The following is a 15,961-nucleotide window of genomic DNA, read 5'->3' as shown; positions in this document are numbered from 1 at the left end:
CAAGCACATTGAATGAGATTAACAAATTATGTACTAAAAAAAATCAATAAACTGTCGTCGTTTTTCAATTTAATATATTATGAAAAAGATAATGCAATTTAGAATTGTGAAATTGTAAAAAGATTGGGAGCAAAAATATGGAAGGAATTATTTATTTTAATTTCTAATCATCGTTAAAACTTTGCTATAATCAATTAAATCTTAGCCATTAATTTTAAATTATGGTATCTGTCTCCAATCCAATTAAGAATTTAGGGTAACGGAGACAATGGAAAATAGGAAGGAGTTGGATCCCACAATTACCCAGTACTCCCCATTTCAATTTAGATGACATACTTTCATTATTAGTCCGTTTAAAAAATAATGACATATTTCTACAATTAGAAACAATTCAACTTTAAACTTTTTATTTTACTCATCTTACTCTTAATAAAAAACTTTTATAATCCTACATATGTCATGAATTATAAAACTTTCACCTGTTTAAGACTATCAGTTTCAAAATTGTCTACACTATCATGTTAGGCCACTATAATTCAATGGTTTAAAAAAGTTATACACGGTTAATGTACAGTGCGCAAAACCCATTACTATATATAGTACCTCCAAGCTAAGAATACCACATAATAATAAGCTCTAATTGGGAACTTGCAGAGAACAACCATGGCCAAGTCCTGCAATTTTCAAAAGCTCTCTATCACCATACTCCTCCTCCTCCTCCTTTCAATCCTTACCCATGGAAACTCCCAAGAATTTTCAAGAAAATTATCCAAGAAATCAATGGGTATGAAGAGAGAAAAACTTAGCCACCTTCACTTCTATTTCCATGACATAGTCAGTGGTAAAAACCCCACCGCCGTGAAAATAGCCGAAGCCGCCATGACCAACCGATCGTCCACCGGATTCGGCCTTATGGCGATGATCGATGACCCTTTAACCGTAGGACCAGAACCAAACTCCAAACTTGTTGGAAGAGCACAAGGGATTTATGCACAAGCTTCACTAAATGATGTTGGTTTGTTGATGGTTCTTAACTTTGCTTTTGTTGAAGGAAAGTATAATGGGAGTACTTTAAGTATTTTGGGCCGGAACTCGGTGATGTCGACCGTCCGGGAGATGCCGATCGTCGGCGGGAGTGGGCTTTTCCGGTTTGCTCGTGGCTATGCTAAGGCAAAGACTCATACTTTGGATTTCAAGACTGGTGATGCTGTTGTGGAGTACAATGTCTATGTCTTCCATTATTGAGTTACTTGATTTTTAGCTTTGTTCTTTTGTTTTTGCCTTTTTTTAGTGACTGTTGTTTTTAATTATGTTGGGTTCTTTCTCATATTAAAAAAGAGCTATTTTTGGCTTTTTCGTATTTGGCACGTAGACATAAGAGTTTTGGCATATATGATTCTTATGAAGAGGCATGCCCCACTTGAAAGTAGGGAGGTGGAGTCTCTCTCTCTACAATGTATTAACCCATTTCCTGGAATAACCTTATTATGTCTTTGATCTTCTTTTTTTTCTGCTCTTTGATTTTCAAAGTAAGAATTCATCCTCATTATGTCGTGGTATGGCAAAATCTCTCTCTCTTTCCTACTTCAGAAAGTTTGTATTGGAAAAATACAGAAATGCATGGTGCAAAAAGGTAGAGTATTACGTATTAACTAACTCAGTTTACCTTATATCCTATGTATGTATGCCTATTAAAATTGTTACATGTCATGGATTTCATTATTATTTGAATATTTCTAGTGCGGAAGACAGAGATAGATGAATGTGGAGTCTTCATGCTAAATTATTATTTAGTAACAAAAACAAATTATCCAAGATGCTTGTACAAAGTTCATATTTATGATTTAGTAATCTTTTCTGAAAAATATTCGGTTCTCGTCAATGATGAAAGCAATGTCCCGAGAATTTAAAGACAATAGTATTCTTTTAGCTTTGTCTTGTCACAAAGCTATTAGAGGAGAGGAATTGTTCGATTAAGACATTTAATGAGCTCAATTATCAGCTTAAGATCTCCTAGCTAGTTAGTTTATGCTGTAATTGCTCTTTACGTTACAAATTACTAGGAGTATGCAACATTTGGCAATTCTTGATATCTGCGCCCATTCCTTCTTACTTCAATCTATACCTACTACATTATATCAATAATGCATGCGCTACTAGCTCTGACTTATGTGCTGATAATTTCATAATTATTAAGATTTGTGACAGGGTTATCACCTGTTGTATATGTTTGACAGTGTAAAATTTTATCTGTTATAACATGTATTTTGGATCGTCTCTTCGTTTAGAAACTACGGATCTCAAACATTGCACCATAAGTATGTGCTATTTACCGCTAGACAGACGCGGATCCAGGATTTAAATCCTATGAGTTCAATTTTAAGATTTTTAACATTGAACCCATTATTTTTTAAAGTTATGGGTTCATATCTACTATTTTTGCAATTTTAATGAATTTTTACATACAAATATTTACTCCGCGTCGAAAGTTATGGGTTTAGTTGAACCCGTAGCTAGTACGCTACATCCGCCTCTGCCGCCCGACTATATCCATTCGAGACGATATTAAAAGTTTAAATTCTTATTTTTTCATTGCCAATATAAACACAACAAATAAATACAAAAAGAAAAACTATGGATGTTTTGACTATTAGGCAAAGAATTAAATCTGTACTCTTGGGAAGATTAATCAATTAAGCAGGTCCCAAATTATATTTTCCGTCATAGTATGTCTAAGTCGATGAAAGATCTAAAAGTGGAAGAGGACCCAACCTAAAAAACAGTGGAGAAAAAAGTTGAGTAGGTGGGGAGTTGAGCAAGAAAATTGGGCAATCTTTAGATTCCAAAATTGACCGTATCCAATATATTAATTCGCAATTTCTTCGTCCTGAATTCCACAGAAAATGGTAAAAATCAACCTTTCGTTTAGATTTGGAATTCTTCATTGATTACCGTTCTTCCCTTTTTATTGCCTCACATCCATGAAAGTCGTTGCATTAACTTGAGAATTTGGAATTTCCACCACTAAGACTTGACTCCCATTTTCTATTTTCCTTGAGCAATGATTATTCAATTTAGAGCTTCCACAGTATTGCTAGAAAAGACTTCCAATGGTCCACCTTCGCGGTCTAGCGTTTGCAAAGGGCTCAATGTTCGTAGCTAAGGATTGAAAGTCGTAAAGCGAACCCTTCTTCCTTTCACATAAAATTTGGTTAATGGAAAAGAAAAGCAGGGCAACAAACTATTTGGGAAAGCTACACAATTAAGCATCTTGATATTTTTAAAGAGATTGTTATACAAAATGGTTTAGTTATTTCCAAACCAAAAATGAGTTTATTCCAAACAGATGTTCGATTTTTAGGACATAATATTTGTCAAGGAAAAATTACTCCTATTCAAAGATCGATTGATTTTGCATCAAAATTTCCTGATGTTATTACTGACATAACTCAATTACAAAGATTTTTGGGAAGTTTAAATTATATATCCCCATTTTATAAAAATTTATCTTGTGATTTGGCCCCTTTATACGACGCATGAACCAGGTTCATGAACAAAGTACGCAACTCACAATTGAAAACAAGCAAAAAGCAAAAGGCATGCACGTGAAAGAGATAAGTATAAGTGGTTATTTCTGATACTCCCTGAATGAAAATATTGCATAAGTGATAAGGAGCAGGGCTCCTTACTTGAAAAGAACTCAATCCAAGATAAGGAAAGAGCTAGAGGTTGACGTTAACTAGAACTCTTTTATCAAGAAAGAGTAAAACATTAGACTTCTAGTTACTCTTTATCAACTAACTCTCTCTCTCTCTCTCTCTCTCTCTCTCTCTCTCTCTCTCTCTCATATATATATATATATATATATATATATATATATATATATATATATATATATATCATTATTCTTCTCTTTTACAGGTGACGCACACATACAGAAGAATAGCAAAAATTAAGAGCAAAATAGCAGGGCATTTTTTGAACGATTCCTATGAGACTTAAGAGTGTAAACCTGAAGTTACATGAACCAGATTGAAGAAACAGTTTCATAAAAAGTTTTTTATGAGTTTGTCTTTATTCTAGTTCAAAGTATAGTAAGTATTTTGAGTTGTACCTTTCGGCTTTCTTTAGAAGCAATTGTACTTAGTCTTGATTTGTCTTATTCAAGTTAGAGTTAACTTGACGTAGTCACAACAGACCGTGGTGTGTTGCTACAAGGGTTAGATTTAATCCTTAGGTTTGCAAGAGTTTTGTAAACTTTGTTTTGGCTCAGAGTTTAGTAAAGTATTTGGGAAAAATTCTATTGGGAAGTAGGTCGTGATTTTTTCACCTTTTTGATCTGTGTGTTTTTCACGTGAAAATCATTGTGTTCTTTACTTTCTGCATTATTTTTTTGTACCTGTAGTATAAGGAACGCATAGAAGAACCAGGTCCTTAGATAATCAAGTGCACGCGAAAATAGAACACCACACAAATTACTCTCCCCCTCCCTCTTGTGTGGTATTGAAGTATAAATATCAATTGGTATCATAGCATGTTATCCTTGAAGATGCTAACACCTTAGGAAGAAGATCAAGATGAGTGCATCACCTAGAAACTGTGAAAGGCAGTCCACTGCTTAGATCATCACTCTTCAATGGCCAGTACTTTGCATGGTGGAAGGAGAGCATGGAAGATTATTTACAGGCAGAAGATTATGAGTTGTGGGACATAATCACCGATAGTCCTTTGTCAACACTTAGAAAAATGACAAAGGTGAGGATGCCCCAAAAACCAGAGCTGACTGCAACACTGATGATCTTGAGAAGTGGAAAAAGAATGCTAAAGCCAAGAAATTGCTTATCAGCGGACTTGATCCTGATAAGTACAACAGAATCCAAGGTTGTTCTACTATTAAGCAAATATGAGACACACTTCAAGTGGCTCATGAAGGGAAAAGTCAAGTGAAAAGATCAAGAGGAAGTTTGTTGTTTTCACAATATGAAAACTTCACCATGAAAGATGGAGAAACCAATCAGGAGATGTATATAAGGTTCACTACATTGATGTCATGACCCGAAATTCCAACCACGAGGCTGTGATGGCGCCTAACATCCACTTGCTACGCAAGCTAATATTAGCTAAATTATTAACCAGTTTTAACAATTTAAAATATAACATTAATAATTCAAACAGAAATAGTCTGCAATACAAGTGATTAATACAAACGTAACGTAGTCTAAATATATCCCAGAAATCTGGAGTCACAAATACATGAGCGACTAGCAGATTTAGTCTGAAATAAAATATAACTGCCTGAAATTAGATGAACAATAAAAACATGATAGAAGGGGACTTCAGGGACTGCAAACACTGAGCAACTCTACCTCAAGTCTCCTATAGTAGTCAGATCCGAGCAGTCTCCTCTACGCGCCGCTAGGACCAACACTGGGATCTGCACAAGAGTGCAGAAGTATAGTATGAGTACAATTGACCCCATGTACACTGTAAATGTCAAGCCTAACCTCGATGAAGTAGTGACGAGGCTATGACAAAATACTCACTATAAACCTATATGAATAATAATAAAAGACAACAGAAATATAGAGAAAAGTAGGTAAACTCGTTGGAACAGACCCGAAGGTCAACTAACAGAGGGCCCAGAATAACATCATCTCAAACCTCATATCATAATACCGAGATAAAACACTATAACTACAAACAACTACAATGCGTCATACTCTGTTGCGACGCGCAACCCGATCCCAACATTTATCACAATATCTGTTGTGGAGTGCAACCCGATCCCAATATCATATAATTCTTTGTTGCGGCGTGCAACCAAATCCCAATATCAATTCATTTCAATATTATTGCGGTGCGCAACATGTTCCCAATATCAACTCATAAACATAAACAACTCAACACAACCAATAACGTAATCTCAACACAAAAGGGATATAAGCGTATAGAACATCAAGGAACTACCAGTACAAATAGAGAATAATCAATACCTCGTAATCACAAATCTCGGCAATTCATTAATACAAGAACAACTAAATGATTCACGCAAACGGCTATAACATGATAAAGTGCAACAAGTAACGTAAAGAAAATAAAGGCAAGTAAAGACATGAGACAATGAAGATATACAATTAATACAAGTAAGAACATATAGAAGATAAGTAGGTATTGAGTAAGAAGTGAATAAATCAAAACAAGTAACAACTAAATGACAAATACCAAGTAAGGCATGGATAACAAATAAGAACGTGTAGCAACCAAAGCATGTAACTAAATATAACACGAAATAAATGACGACGTAAAGGTAAATAGCCCAACCCGCATGTTTTAACTCATGATAACGCATATACACTCGTCACCTTGTATATATGTCGTTTCCAAACACAATTTAGGTAAAAAATCGACCAACAAGTCCTAATTCCTTCAAGTCAAAGTTAGACACGATACTTAACTCTTTTCGCAATCAAATCGACAATCAACCATGACTTTTTCTTTCGAACACGCCTCTGAACCAACTAAATCTAGCCAAATATCATTCAAACAATTCAAAATAATCTTTAGAAACTATCCACGAATGAAAAAGTTTCAATATTTGATAAACTTAAAAAGTCAACAAAAGACAAATCGGGCTCGCTTGGTCATAATCCGAGATCCATACCAAAATCTTGATTACCCATTCACCCCCGAGTTCGGTTATGTGATTTGTTTCAAAATCTGACCTCGATTTGACGTTTAAATTTCAATTTAATAAAATCCCTAAATTCTACCCAAAACCCCTAATTTCTATCGTAACATTCCTAGATTTGATGTTAAAAATTCGTGAAAAGTATTGCGGAATCGATAGAAGATGAATTAGAGTTTCTTACCAATGAATTTGGAAGAAAACGTTCTAGAAAAATCGTCTCTAGTGTGTTTGGGATTGAAAAATGGTGTAAAATGAGTTAAGTTCTGATATTCCCTCTTTACCCAGTTGCAGGTATCGCAATTGCGAACTCTTGTTTGCAATTGCGAAGCCCACATTTGAAAAACACTTACCGTAAAAGCGACCATTGCAACAGTCATGCAAACGTAGCAAATGCGACAAAACCATCGCATTTGCGAAGGACACCCCCTTCGCAAATGCGAAGCTACTCTACCTAGAAAAGTACCGCAAATGCGACTCCAAGATCACAAAAGTGACTCCAGATCATATCGCAAAAGTAATCATCTATTTGCAAATGCGAAAGCCCAGCCCCCAGTTCCCATTCGCAAATGCGATCATTTGACCGAAAAGCGAGGCTCGCATCTACAATTAAACACTAACAAAGCCTTGCACCAGCAATCCTCAAACCATCCAAGCTCATCTGATACTCACCGAAACTCACCCGAGACCATCGGGCTCCAAACTGAACATGCACAAAAGTGTAATAATATCCTACAAACTTGCTCGCTACCTCAAATTGTCAAAATAACATCAAATAACAAGAATCGATCATCAAACTCAAGAATTTCAACTTAAAACTCATTTTCATAATTTTTCACATAATGCACCAAATGCGCTCGTGTCACCCCGGACCCCAACCAAATATGCGTACAGGTATAAAAAACATCATACGAACTTACCGGAATCATCAAAACACCTATCTGAGGTCGTTTACAAAAAATGTTGACTGTGGTCAATTAAAGTCTCATTTTAGGCCAAATATCACATTTTCTTCAAAATTTTATGTAAAAACTTTCAAGAGAATGACACGGACCATGCACGCAAATCAAGAAATATCAAATAAAGATATGGAAGGTCTCGGAACACTGAAATTAAGGCTAGTATTCAAATAGACCTATTGGGTCGTCACATTCTCCACCTCTCAAAGAAACGTTCTTCCTCGAACGGACATAGAAAAGTACTTGGACTGATAAAAAGGTGGGGGGTATCTACTCTATATATCGGACTCGGACTCTTACATAGCCTCCTCAATCGGCTGACCTCTCCATTGCACTTTCACCGAAGGAAAACTCTCACTACTAAAAAATTAGGTTTTAGTGACGGATAAATTTAGTAGCTAAACAAAATATTTGTCGCTAATCTCATTTAGCTTCGGATTAGCGACAAATTTTCAAGAAATTCTGCTAGCTACGAGCGTTTTAGCGACAGATTAGCTACAATGTTCATAGCTAATTCCAATATTTTTGTAGTGTCTTCGATCTCAACTTATGAACCTGTCGATTTAGAATAACCACTGACTTCCTTATAGGCTAAAGTTTCATCTAGGTGAAAAGTGCTGAAGTCCAAAACATGCGATCTAACTTCATGGTACTTCCAATCATGGATATGTGAAATATCAGATGTACCCCTGCTAGGATAGGAGGCAATGCAAGCCTATAAGCAACCTCCCCAATATCTCAAACAGGCCAATAAACCTCAGGCTTAACTTGCCCTTTGTCCCGAACCGAATCTCGCCCTTCATAGGTGACACTCAGAGAACAACATTCTCACCTACCATATAAGCCACATCTCAAACCTTCTGGTCCGGATAACTCTTTTTCCTTGCACGAAGTCGCTCATGAATCACCTTAACATTTTCCAAAGCATCACAAACCAAATCAGTGCTCAACAATCTAGCCTCCCAGGGCTCAAACCAACCAATTGGCGAACAACATCTCTTCCTATATAAGGCCTCATACGGATCCATCTGGATGCTCGACTGATAGTTGTTGTTGTAGGAGAACTCCGCTAGATGTAAGAACTGGTCCCATGAACCTCTGAAATCAATAACATAGGAACATAACATGTCCTCCAAGATCTGTATAGTGCACTCGGATTATCCGTCCATCTGAGGATGAAACAGGTACTCAGCTCGTCTTGCGTACCCAACTCACGCTACACGGCTCTCCAAAAATAAAATGTGAACTACGTGCCATTGTCATAAATGATATAAATGGGCACGCCGTGCAGGCGAATAATCTCTCAGATGTAAATATGAGCCAAACGCTCTGAAGAATAGGAGATCATCACCAGAATAAAGTATGAGGACTTAGTCAACCGATCCACAATAACCCAAACTGCGTCATATATCCTTAAGGTCCGTGGTAAACCTACCACAAAACCATAGTGATTGGCTTCCACTTCCACTCCTATATCTCCAATCTCTGAGTCAACCCACTCAGTTTCTGATGCTCATACTTCACCCGTTGACAATTCAAACACCGAGAGACATAAACAACCATATATTTCTTCATTCTACGCCACAAATAGTATTGTTTCAAGTCACGATACATCTTCATGAAACCTGGGTGAATGGAATAGCGTGAACTTTGTGACTCTTTAAGGATCAACTCTCTCAACCCATCAATATTTTGGAACACAAATCCAGCCTTGAAGACACATAACACCATCATCTCTTATCACAACCTCCTTGGCACCACCTCGTTGCACCGTGTCCTATAACACTGATAAGTGAGGATCATCAAACTGGGGAAACTTGATACTCTCCAACAATGAGGACTGTGCCACAACACAAGTAAGAATCCGGCTAGGCTCCAAAAAATCCAATCTTACAAATCTATTGGCCGAACCTGAACATTAATGGCTAGTGGCCTCTCAACTGCTAGTAAATATGCCAAACTACCCTTGCTCTTAGCCTTCTTACTCAATGCATCGGCCAGTACATTAGCCTTCCCCAAATGATATAGTATGGTAAGATAATAGACTTTCAACAACTCTAACCATCCCCGTTGTCGCAAATATCTTGCTGCTTGAATATGTGCTGGAAACTTTGATGGTCGGTATAGACCTAACATGGAACGCTTAGATAGTGCCTTAAAATCTTCAATGCGTGAATAATGGCTGCCAACTGTAAGTCACGCACATGGTAGTTTTTCTTATGAACCTTCAACTGTCAGGACGCATAGGCAATCACCCTACCATACTGCATCAACAATGCGTCAAGAATACGCAATGCATCACAATACATGGTGTAAGATCTCGAACGTGTAGGTAACACCGGCACTGGGCCGTAGTAAATGTAATCTTGAGATTTTGAAACCTCAACTCATACTAATCGGACCATCTAAAAAGAGCACCCTTATGGATCAACTTGGTCAGTGGGGCTGAGATAGATGAAAACCCCTGCACGAACCGGCGATAATAAGCTACCAAACCCTAGAAGCTCCGAATGTCGGTAGCTGAAGTAGGTCTAGGTCAGTTCTGAACTGCCTTAATCTTCTTAGGATTTACTTTAATGCCCTCGGAAGATACAACATGGCCCAAATAGGTGACCCGGTCCTACCAGAACTTACACTTTGAAAACTTAGCATATAATTACCGATCCCTCAAAGTCTGAAGTATGATCTACAGATGATACTCATGCTCCTCTCGACTGCGGGAGTAAACCAAGATGTCATCAATGAAGGCAATCACAAAGGAATCCAGATAGGGCTTGAACACCCGGTTCATAAAATCCATAAAGACTGCTGGGCAATTTGTCAAGCCAAATGACATCACTAAGAACTCGTAGAGGCTATACTGAGTTCGAACAGCTGTCTTAGGGACATCCAATGCCCAAATCTTTAACTGATGGTACCCAAACCTCAAATTGATCTTCAAAACTCCTTGGCCCCTTGAAGCTGGTAAAATAACTCATCAATCCTCGGCAATGGATACTTGTTCTTGATTGTGACTAAACCTGTACGAATAATAATAAATGACAACAGAAATGTATAGAAAAGCATGTAAACTCGTAGGAACGGACCCGAAGGTCAACTAACAAAGGGCCCCAGAATAACATAATATCAAACCTCATATCACAGTACCGAGATAAAACACTACAACTACAAAAACAGTTACAACACATCATACTTTGTTGCGGCGTGCAATCCGATCCCAACATTTATCACAATATTTGTTGCAGCGTGTAACCTGATCCCAATATCATATCATTATCTGTTGCAGTGTGCAACTCGATCCCAATAATTCATTTCAATACTGTTACCGTGCGCAACCCGTTCCCAATATCACTAATAAACATAACAACTCAAACCAATAACGTAATCTCAACACAAAGGGATATAAAACGTACAGAAAATCAAGGAACTACCAATACAACCGGAGAATAACCAATACCTCGTAATCACAACCCTCGACGATTCATTAATACAAGAATAGCCAAATGAATCATGCAAACAAATATAAAATGATAAATTACAATGAGTAACGTAAAGACAATAAAGGTAAATAAAGTCATAAGACAATAAAGATATACAATTAATACGAGTAGGAACATATAGAAGATAAGCAGGTAATGAGTGAGAAGTGAATAAATTGAAACAAGTAACAACTAAATGATAGAAAACAAGTAAGGCATGGATAACAAGTGAGAACATGTAGTAATCAAAGCATGTAATGAAATATAACATGAAATAAATGACAACATAAAGGTAAATAGCCCACCCCGCATGCGTTAACCCATGACAGCACACATACACTCGTCACCTTGCATATACGTTGTTCTCACACATAATTCACGTAAAAAATAGACCAACAAGTCCTAATTCCCTCAAGTCAAAGTTAGACATGACACTTACCTCTTTCCGCAGTCAAATCAACAATCAACCACGACTTTTTCGTTCGAACATATTATTCACTTTAGAAAGGTTTTGACGAAACTCCCATTTCTCTTTTAGATTCACCACTAAAATACCAAAATCAAATATGGAATCATGAATAACAATCAAAAGCGAGTCAAGAACACTTACCCCAATCCAAGTGAGTAAATTGCCTAAAAATCGCCAAAATTCGAGCTCCCAATCTCAAAATATGATAAAAATAACTCAACCCTCGAAATATAAGGTCTGCCCATGCATCTACGCATCTGTGGACCATAATGCTGCATTTGCAGCGTCGCATCTATGATAAAAAGCTCACATCTGTGAGTTCCTCTCATTGCCTGACTACCCGCACCTGTGAACATCCCTCCGCATCTGCGGAAGTCACCTCGCAAATGCGTAACACCTAGCTCCCAGCCTTCTCGCTTATGTGCCCTCTCATTCACGTCTACAAATACCGCACTTATGCCCATAGTTTCGCAGGTGTGACCACACCAGTTCCCTCCCAACCAACAATAACCAACATAACCCAAAATGGTCTGAAACCCGTCCGAAACTCACTTGAGCCCCCGAGACCCCGCCTGAATATACCAACAAGTGCCAAAACATAATACATACCTACTCGAGGTCTCACATCCCACAAAACAACATCAAAAACATCAAACTTCGAACCAAGCGTCTGATTCAAGCTTAATCAATCTAGAATCCAACCAAAATTTGCACAGAAGTTTCAAATGACATAACGGACCTATCCCAACTTCCGGAACCACAATCTGAATCTGATAACGTCGAAGTCAACTCCTGGTCAAAGCTATGATCTTTCCAAACCTTCAAATTGCCAACTTTCGCCACATAGAGCCAAAACCTTCTAGAAACATCCAAATGCAAATCTGGACATACGTCCAAGCCCAAAATCACCATCCGAACCTAACGAAACCATCAAAACTCTAATCCAAGGTAAAATATACAAAAGTCTTACTTGGTCAACTCTTCCAACTTAAAACTTCTAAAATGATAATTATTCTTCCAAATCAATCCCGAACCACTCGAAAACTAAAACCGACTATACATACAAGTCAATATACATCAAATGAAGCTACTCAAGACCTTAAGTCACCGAACGAGATACAAATGCTCAAAACAACCAGTCGGTTCATTAGAGGATCACACTTTTCTCAAGACTTCTCCTCTTTACTGAATTTGGCTAGAAGTTCTCCTTTTTGAGTCATTTCTCTTTGTTGAATTTATACTTTTCAGCACACCCACAATCAACCATTTTCATTAGATTATATGACAAAATTAGTACCTTCAGACTAAAAACTATAGCAAGAAAGCACTCATAAGTGGTTAAAATCCGCACTTATCAACTCTGAGATGTTGAGCTTTGGTCATGCACATTTATATGTATAATAGATTCACGTAGTAGATCTCACATATACATATTTACTGGCTTACAATGTGATTTTGAAGTAATTGGGATATTTGACTTGTATTGTATTTTCGTTGCTTGAAAAACATGTCTAATTATTAGATATTACTTTTCCTTTTCTTTGTATCCATTTGATGATATCATGCCTTATATGCTACTTTATCTTATGCTTTTACTTGCTTATTAAACTGTTAGTAAGTGTCAGTATCGAGCCCTTGTCACTAGTTCTTTGAGGCTAGACTTGCTACTTACTGAATAACACGATTTTATATTCATAGTACACTTTAACATATTTTTGTCCATGTTCTGAGACCGGTATTAGCTGTACCTAATGATCTCAGTATGAGTACTTTATTAGACACTTCGTGGTGAGCTGCTATATTTGATCTGATCCGCAATACATCAATCCCCCCTTCCCTACTCATTTATATATGTCCGTGTATTTCCTTCCCAAACATAGGCTGTTGTTTGTTGAGATCGTTTACTCATATAAATGCTCATGATACTGTGACATCAGGTGTGACGATCTGGCCGGTCGTTTTGTGTACTGCAGGCTTGCTCCCCATATTTACTTCTTCTTTTATGTTCATTGTTGTTATATGATTTTCCAAGGTTGTTGAATTGGTTTTGGGGATGTTTTGGAGTGAATTGGGACACTTAGTCTCAAGGTTGGAGGCTTAAGTTGAAAGAGTTGACCGAAGTTTGACTTTTATATAGACGAATCTAGAATAGAGTTTTGATGGTTCTGATAGCTTCGCGTGGTAATTTTTAACTCAGGCATATGTCTGGATTTGGATTTTGAGGTCCGTAGGTTGATTTGGTATATTTTGGCAAAAGTTGGAAGATTGAAGGTTTGGAAGGTTGAGAAGTTTGACCAATAACTTACTTTGTTGATATTGGGTTCGGATTTCGATTCTGGAAGTTGGAGTAGGTCTGTTGTATCATTTATGACTTGTGTGAAATATTTGAGGTCATTCTAAGGTGTTTAGGCTTGTTCTCCGTTAGTTTTGAATTTGTAAGTTCATTAGTTTCATTAGGCTTAAATAGGGGTGCGATTCGTGGTTATGATATTGTTTTGTGTGATTTGAGGCCTCGAGAAGGTTCGTGTTGTGTTTTGGTATTGGTTTAAGTGATTAGACAGAGTTCTGAGGGGCCTCGGGTGTGTTCCAGATAGGTTTCAGACTATTTACATCATTGCTGGATTGCTGTTTCTGAGGTTCTAGTTTCCTTCTTACGATCGCGGAAGGCATTTTGTGGGCAGGGGAAATTTTTCATCGAGTTCGCAAAGCTTTGAGAGGTAGGTCATTGCAATCGATAGGTGCTCAGCTGGGGTCTTTAGGCATTAAGCTTACGCGATCGTGGGAAGGAGCCTGCGTTCGCGAAAGGGCATGTTTGGTAAGCATCACGTTCGCGAGCTGGGTCTTGCATTCTCGTAGGTGTATTTGAGGGCGGTGATTATTGTTCTTTGTGATCGCGACGTAGGTCCCGTGATCGTGATATATAACACCCGGGCACACTATATAGTAATCTATTTCGAGGAGCTCAGATTTGGGCGATTTTGGAGGGGATATTCACGATTTGGATTGCGGTAAGTATTTCTGAATCGAATTTTATCCATTATTCATAATTCCATATTTATTTTTATCTTTTAATTGGTGATTTGAATTGGAGAAATTAGGGTTTTTTGTGAAAACTTTTCTAAAACATAAATTGAAGATTTGAAGGTCAATTTGAGGTCAGAATTGGATGATTTTGGTATGGCTGGACTTGTATTGGAATAGATATTTGGAATTTATGAGTTTTGTCGGGTTTCGGTGTGAGAGCCCGGGGTTGACTTTTTAATTTTGATAAATATCGAATCTTTATTATTTGAAGTTGTTTCCTACGGCATTATTTGATGATATTAACTTTCTTGAGGTAAGTATCTTACTTAAACTTGGTTGAGGCACTAGTTGCCTGAGTTATTTGTGATGGCTATGTGCTATGAGTGGTACATATGTGTAGGGTTGAGCCCATATGCCTGCACCGGGATACAATTTCATGCTCGGGTTAGTGCTTAGGTCATGATATGACTTGAATTTATTGCTAAGCTTTGTGCTGTGATGTTTCTCTTATTTGTACCCCTATGTCAGCTATTTGTACCACATTGGAGATTATATTGAGGTTATTTTCCCGATTGAACTTGATAAACTGCTATTTCGTGATAAAATTGTCTGTTCTAGCTGTGATAGCACACGTTGCACATGCCTACACCATAACATATTATTTATACCCGTCTAGGGGTATGAAACCTGATAATCATTGATCATGTACACATATTCTAGTATATTTGCCTTCTGTGTCTTACGATCTGGACTGGTAGCCTATGACCACGCCAAGTGGATTGTGATTACTGGCACGTGAGTTGTCCGTATGGCTGGTACTATTGGCACGTGAGTTGTCCGTGTAGGATGTGAGTTGTCTGTGAGGATTCAGATATTGATGTTATTAGCACGTGAGTTGTCCGCATGGTTGATATTATTAGCACGTGAGTTGTTCGTGTAACAGATGAGTTGTTCGTGCAGCGTGTGGATATGGATCCATCCCCTAGGGTCACCCTCTCATGTTTCTATCATGATGGTGTATATGCGGATTTGAGGAAAACTAATCAGTGGTTTGTTAAGAATATGGAAATATTGAGGAAAACCTGGGCATTGTTTGCTTTGGATTTTGCATTTCATCTATACTTGCAATTTCCATGTTATTTACTTGATTTACTTGCATATCATATTTATATACCGGATCATTGGCATGAGCAGAGGGCTTGAGAAATTGAGCGTGCGCGCACACACACACAAATGGTTCTTTCTATGCTTTCTGACTTGATTTGATTATTGTTCCGTACTTAGTGAATTTATGAAACTGTGAAGGTTATAACAAGTATCATTTATAATTCTTGCTTTTTTTTAT

At 37.5% G+C, this 15,961-nt stretch overlaps 1 protein-coding gene and 1 pseudogene across 1 annotated transcript; one reads left to right on the top strand and one right to left on the bottom strand.

Annotated features, from left to right (window-relative positions):
- Window positions 1-15,961, bottom strand: part of LOC142180112 (uncharacterized) — a 223,071-nt pseudogene that overhangs the window by 168,997 nt on the left and 38,113 nt on the right.
- LOC107759922 (dirigent protein 22) lies at window positions 614-1,502 on the top strand. The gene has a single exon (XM_016577925.2). The coding sequence runs from the start codon at window positions 664-666 to the stop codon at window positions 1,243-1,245; it is 582 nt and encodes a 193-aa protein (XP_016433411.1). The 5' UTR covers window positions 614-663; the 3' UTR covers window positions 1,246-1,502.

Source organism: Nicotiana tabacum, chromosome 4, assembly GCF_000715075.1.
Source record: "Nicotiana tabacum cultivar K326 chromosome 4, ASM71507v2, whole genome shotgun sequence".
Lineage (NCBI taxonomy): Eukaryota > Viridiplantae > Streptophyta > Magnoliopsida > Solanales > Solanaceae > Nicotiana > Nicotiana tabacum.
This window is presented reverse-complemented; position numbering and strand designations above follow the sequence as displayed.

Bases quoted from the DNA above. Each gene is read 5' to 3' on its own strand.
- LOC107759922 (XM_016577925.2), top strand. From the start codon at position 664: ATGGCCAAGTCCTGCAATTTTCAAAAGCTCTCTATCACCATACTCCTC.